Source organism: Mustelus asterias, chromosome 26 (genome assembly GCF_964213995.1).
Source record: "Mustelus asterias chromosome 26, sMusAst1.hap1.1, whole genome shotgun sequence".
Lineage (NCBI taxonomy): Eukaryota > Metazoa > Chordata > Chondrichthyes > Carcharhiniformes > Triakidae > Mustelus > Mustelus asterias.
In genome coordinates, this window is record NC_135826.1 from 33,847,421 (window position 1) to 33,853,857 (window position 6,437).

The window sequence follows — 6,437 nt, forward strand, 5'->3', positions numbered from 1 at the left end:
GTGAGGCTTTAAGTTCATTCAAGAAAGGCAGCCAACCCAGTAGAGTATTTGATGGCCAGATTTGAATAGCAAGTTTTGCCACAACTTGTCTGCCCTTGAGCTGCAAGTTGCATTTCAGCCTCGTCACAATTGATGAAGTAAAGTGTTGACTGTGATGTGTACCAGCATGTAGGGGGCGGTAGATGAGGGGGTTTAACACCTTTCTCACCTAGTGCTTTCTTAAATTGAAAGCCCGCCTTTCAAACAGAGTAACTGTTCCGGGAAACATAAAATGTTGCAGAAAGTCCAGGGGCCACCGTCCCGTAATGTGGACAAGGCGAAGATCTCAAGGCCGCCCTCACTATCCGGAACCATCAAGGACACCAAGCCCAAAGAGAAGCCGGAGACGGAGCCCCAGCCCACGATCGCGGTTATGAAGACCGGGGCGCTGGTGGTGGACTTTGGCTCGGGGAGTTGTAAAGTGGGCTACGCCGGTGACCCCGTTCCCCAGTCGCTGGTGAGCTCGGTGGTGGGTTACCCGCGGGGCAAGAGCAAACGCCACAACATTGCGGTGGGCAGAATGGTCTCCACCGAGCCAGACCTCAAACTGGTTCAGCCGACCCGCCAGGGGATCATTGTGGACTGGACGGCAGCCGAGGACCTCCTGCGGCATGCCTTCTACGAGGATCTGAAGGTGTCCCCGGAGGAACATGCTATCCTGATCTCAGACCCCCCTCTCAGCCCCACCACTAACAGGGAGAAGATCGCTGAACTTTTGTTTGAACGATTCAATGTCCCAGCCATGCATGTTTCCTATCAGTCAGTGCTGGCTGTCTACTCTTATGGCAAGACCACTGGGTTGGTGGTGGATTCTGGTGATGGGGTGACCCATTCTGTCCCTGTTCACGATGGCTACAACATGCCCGATGGCATCAGTCGAATAGACCTGGGAGGGCACGACCTCACCACCTACCTGATAAAGTTACTGAGTGAGGCAGGGAACGCCTTCCATGAGAAGGGCAGGTACATAGTGGAAGACATCAAGCAGAAATGCTGCTATGTGGCTGTTGACCAGGACAAAGAGATTACCTTGACTGAGCAAGAATCCCTGGTGGACTATGAGCTCCCCGATGGTCATGTTATCACCATTGGGAAGGAGAGGATGAAATGCCCAGAAGCCCTCTTTAAGCCATCAGTCATAGGGTCCAACCAAGAAGGCATTCATACAATGACCATGAACAGTTTGAAAAAAGCCCAGCCCCATGTCCAGCAACTCATGTATGACAATGTCTTGCTAAGCGGAGGGTCCACAATGTTTGAGGGGTTTTATTCTCGGTTTTGCAGGGAGCTTTTCGCTCTGGTTCCCAAAGACACCAAAACCAATATCCACGCTGTCCCGGAGAGGAAGTTTGCTGTCTGGATTGGTGGCTCCATACTGGCCTCGCTACATGCCTTCCAGTCTCTGTGGGTTCGCCAAGAAGATTATAAAGAACGAGGCCCATTCATTGTGCATCGTCGGTGCTACTGAGATTGGTGTGCTTTGCTGGTATGCAGTGAGATTTGAGAAAGAGATGGTTAATTCATGAAATGATCCAAAACTGCAGTGCTAGATACAAAATGCCAGTAAAGGCAATAAATAGTATTACAACTGTTATCAGTGCTGTGTTTCTTTTCATTAAAGAAAACATGCTTACCTGAACTTGGACCTGAATTCTTCAGGAGAAAACTAAATTGGGGTGATTTGATTTGATTTATTATTGTCACATAAATTGGTATACAGTGACTCTACTGCCAAAGCATATTGTTCATAAAGAAGAAAAGGAGTGCAGAATGTAGTGTTACAGTCATAGCTAGGGTATAGAGAAAGATCAACTTAATGCAAGGTATGTCCATTCAAAAGTCTGATGGCAGCAGGAAAGAAACTGTTCTTGAGTCAGTTTGTACGTGTTCTCAGACTTTTGTATCTTTTTCCTGATGTAAGAAGTGGAAGAAAGTATGTCCAGGGTGCGTGGGGTCCTTAATTATGCTGGCTGCTTTGCCGAGACAGCAGAAGTGTAGACAGTGTCAATGGGTGGGAGGCTGGTTGGAGCAATGGACTGGGCTTCATTCTCGACCCTTTGTAGTTTCTTGAGGTCTTGGACAGAACAGGAGCCAAACCAAGCTGTGAGACAACCAGAAAGAATGCTTTCTATGGTGCATCTGTAAAAGATGGTGAGAGTCTATCTATCTATCTATGTTCAAAGTTAAACACCATGCCATAGACATACACCGTTTACTAGACTTAGCACAAAAATAAGTATACTCGCATGATGCTGGATTTTCAGCTTTTTTACACCTGCTGTGAATTGGTCCATTGAATGTTGGATTAAATCTCTGAGGCTTCCCAGACCTGGAACTTTCAGCAAGTCTCTGGAGAGAGGGAGAGAGACAGAGACACTGCCTTCTTCCAGCAGCTTCTAGCAGCAACCAAGAAATGAAACTAAAAACTGGATTTTTTAGTCGAAAAAAAACTGTCCCCAGGCATATCACCTGACCTGTCAATCATTCCCAAATCAAGCTCCACTCAACAATCCCCAAAGGACCATTAAACCACAGAACACTGCATTAGTCCAGATTAAAATCACCATGATATTAATTATACTGCCTCAGCAGCAATAAAGGACACCGGTCACAGACAATATGGTGCCGACAAATTCCTGCAAAGGAACATGATTAAAATACATTTCTTAAAGGCACTGTACCGTCACAGAGCAAAATTTAAAAAAATCTAGTTCAGGTTATTTTCTATAATGAGTGTGACCAAAGGTGTTTATTCCATGATGAAGAACTCCCCAACATGAATTGCATTATTTTCCCTTCTGCACATGAACAAGTTTCAGAACCAAATTCAAGGGTTTGATTTGTGGCTCTAGGAAATGTCTGTAAGGACTGTTCCATGCTACACTGACAAGTCACTAAGCTTCCTCAAACAGCATCAATCTCATCCTGGACATTTGTTTTTGTGTCAGATCCATATCTGATGATCTACATGAAGCACTAATGAGTATGCTATGTACATTCCAATGGAGTTTGATGTCAAAAGCATGATTTTGATTGGCATTCTTCAAATTTGCTGTGTATGTCATTCCACCATACATAACAGAATGTCTACTAAATTGTTGATGAGAACACTCTGAGGCTAGGAGAATAATTCTGGCATGGCATAAAGACATAAACTCATAAATTCATAGTTTGGTGCCTAACTGTAACAAGCTGTAAAGAGGAATGCATTTAATGGTATTCCTCACAGGGAGGCACTGGCACAGTGGTATTGTCACTGGACTAGTCATCCAGAGACCCAGAGCAAGATCTGAGCACCTAGGTTCAAATCCCACCAAGGCAGATGGTGAAATTTGAATTCAATAAAAATCTAGAATTAAAAGTCTAATGATGATCATGAAACCATTCTTGTAAAAACCCATCTGGTCCACTAATGTCCTTTAGGGAAGGAAGTCTGCTGCCTTACCTAGTCTGGTCTACCTGTGATTCTAGACCCACATGTGGTTGACTCTCAGATGAAACAGAGGGCAGTTAGGGACGAGCAATAAATGCTGACCCAGCCAGTGACACAAGTCCCGTAAAATGAATTAAAAAAATAAGACAGTGCTGGAAATACGCCACAGGTCTTTGAAGAGAGAAACAAAGTCAATCTTTCATCATAGAACCATAGAATCCATACTGTGCAGAAGCAGGCCATTCAACCCATCGAGTCCGCACTGACTCTCCAAAAGAGCATCCCGCCCAGGCCCTCCCCTCCATCCTATTCTCCCCATAACCCCATGCATTTACCATGGCCAATCCACCTAGCCTACACATCTTTGGGTTGTGGGAGGAAACCGGAGCACCCAGAGGAAACTCACACAGCCAATGGGCAAACTTCACACAGACATTCACCCAAGGCTGGAACCGAACCCAGGTCCCTGACTGTGAGGCAGCAGTACTAACTGGAAAATGTTAGAGATGTGAATGGTTTTCAGCAAGTGCTGAGGCAGGGAAAGGAGTGAGGAGAGGAATGAACAAAAGAAAAACCAAGCGATAATGCGGAAGGAAGGAAAAATTAAATGACCAAAGGATTGCTGGTGCAAGGAAAAGTGGGAGGATAATGGAATAAGAAAAGAATGATGGATCTAGATGATGTGGAAATGACAATGGCAGAAACATTACCAACAGCTGCTATCCAGAAAAAAAGAGTGGCTATGAATTGAACTCAGTGCCAAGTGCAGTCTAATATCTGTATCACCCAATCACTCTTCAAAACTCTGAGCAACTATCCTCACTTAAGTCCCAGCTGCAAAGACTTTTTCTGTACAAATGCACATTTGTGATAAAGCTCTGATGAAAGGTCATCCAGACTTGAAACTTTAGCTCTGTTCTCTCTCCACAGATGCTGCCAGACCTGCTGAGATTTTCCAGCATTTTCTGTTTTGACCTGTTTTCAGGTTCCAGTATCTGCAGTAATTTGCTTTTATCTTGTGGTCAGGTGGCCTATGACTTCCAGGATTGTTGCAGAAATATTGGTATTTTTACATGACCATGGATAAAAACTCAAAATATGGAAACCAAGTTTAAACCTAGCCAGACTCTGCAATTTGCAAACTGCAGAGCTCGAACAGACAGTAGTCATGCAGCCAGGTCTTGGACAATCAACTTCCCATCGAAAATAGACAGGCCTGGAACAACCTGGCCAGGTGCTAACAGCCACATTGTTTCAGAATGAACTCCTATTTACTCTCAGTGAGCCTGCTATGCAGACTTGGTGGCACCCAGCTGGCATGGCATGACAAGGACAGCACTTGACGATTGAAGGTTCAAAACCATATTCTTCAACCTCCAAATATGGAAAGTATTCATCTCATTGGATCTTCCTGCCCCCCACCCAAAGCCAATTGGACACAGGCCACAGAATCTTCGAGAAGGGAGAGAAGAAGGGGATAGAAGTGGCAACCTGGTGCCCCAGCTCTCTGCCTTTTGCACTTCCTCAACGTCTCCAGAGAGCACCTTCAACTGGCAGCCAAGCAGCATTTCCAGCTCCTTGTACCTCGTGACAAGCATCATCAGGCTGACCAGACCCAGAAGTCCACCTAGTGAGATGACCTGAAGTCCAGGACCAGCCCTAGACGAGAGAAGATGTGGTCTTACCAGTATCAAGACTTCCCTACTCTTATACTCCAACCCTCTTGAAATAAGAGCCAACATTCCATTCGCCTTTCTGATTACCTGCTGCACCTGTGTGCTAGCTTTTGATGTTCATGCACAGGTATGCCCAAGTTCCTTTGTGTTGAGGCTTTCTATGGTTTTTCTCCATTTAAATAATACTCTGTTCTTTTGTTCTCGCTTCCAAAATGAACAACTTCACATTTTCCCACATTATACTCCTGTGATAACTTCCATGAGTTCCGTGGGGGAATCTCTAATTGATCCCCTTGTGGGGCCCAGTGAATACAAGTTCCCTTGGCAACAGGCAATGGCCTGTCCAGGTGAAACTCATCACCTGAGCCCTTTATAAGGCAGACACCGGGAAGGGTCTGCAGAACTATTGTCCTGATTGGGACTTACGTATGTTCATCATGGGGTAGTGGCTTTGCTTTGTGTTTAAAAATAAATACTGTTTCTTTCCAGTTGGGCTTTCTGAGTTATTACAACTCCATTTGCCAACATTTTGCCCATTTACTTAACCAGCAATATCTCTGTAAACTGAATTCCTCTTGCAACCTGCCTTTCCATCTATTTTTATGTTGTCTGCAAACTTGGCTACCGTACATTCACTTCATTTGGTAAATGGTTGTGGTCCCACTACTAATCCCTGTGGCACCCCATTCGTTACAGGTCACCAACCTGAAAAAGAATCCCTTATCCCCAGTAGCAGTCCCACAAGGAGGTCTCCTGATCTGCACATTCCCATCTGCACCAGGTGGCCAAACAACTGGAGTGTGGGGCTGAACTGCAAACAAAAATTGAGGAGCCCCTTCAGATAATGAAAGAGGGGCAGCAACCCCTCTGTATGAATATGAAACATGGACCTCGCCAGGTGGCCTAGAAGTCCTTGAATTGCCTTAACCAACTCTTGCACAGGGCTGCTGTATGTAACATCCTCCATGCCAAATCCCCAATGGACAAAGGGAGGATCCCCATGTACAGTACTTCCTATTGGGCTGTATCGTGCTAAAAGGGGCATATGTAAATCCCAGTTAATATCCACTGCCTGCATACAATTATGATCATCATAGAAACCCTACAGTGCAGAAGGAGGCCATTCGGCCCATCGAGTCTGCACCGACCACAATCCCACCCAGGCCCTACCCCCACATATTTACCCGCTAATCCCTCTAACCTACTCATCCCAGGACTCTAAGGGGCAATTTTTAACCTGGCCAATCAACCTAACCTGCACATCTTTGGATGTGGAGATGCCGGCATTG

General features: G+C 45.5%; 1 protein-coding gene across 1 annotated transcript; it reads left to right on the forward strand.

The window, feature by feature from the left end:
• Positions 1-559: 559 nt before the first annotated feature.
• LOC144479747 (actin-1-like) lies at positions 560-1,507 on the forward strand. The gene has a single exon (XM_078198781.1). The coding sequence runs from the start codon at positions 560-562 to the stop codon at positions 1,505-1,507; it is 948 nt and encodes a 315-aa protein (XP_078054907.1).
• The last annotated feature ends 4,930 nt before the right edge of the window (positions 1,508-6,437 follow it).

Bases quoted from the DNA above. Each gene is read 5' to 3' on its own strand.
- LOC144479747 (XM_078198781.1), top strand. From the start codon at position 560: ATGGTCTCCACCGAGCCAGACCTCAAACTGGTTCAGCCGACCCGCCAG.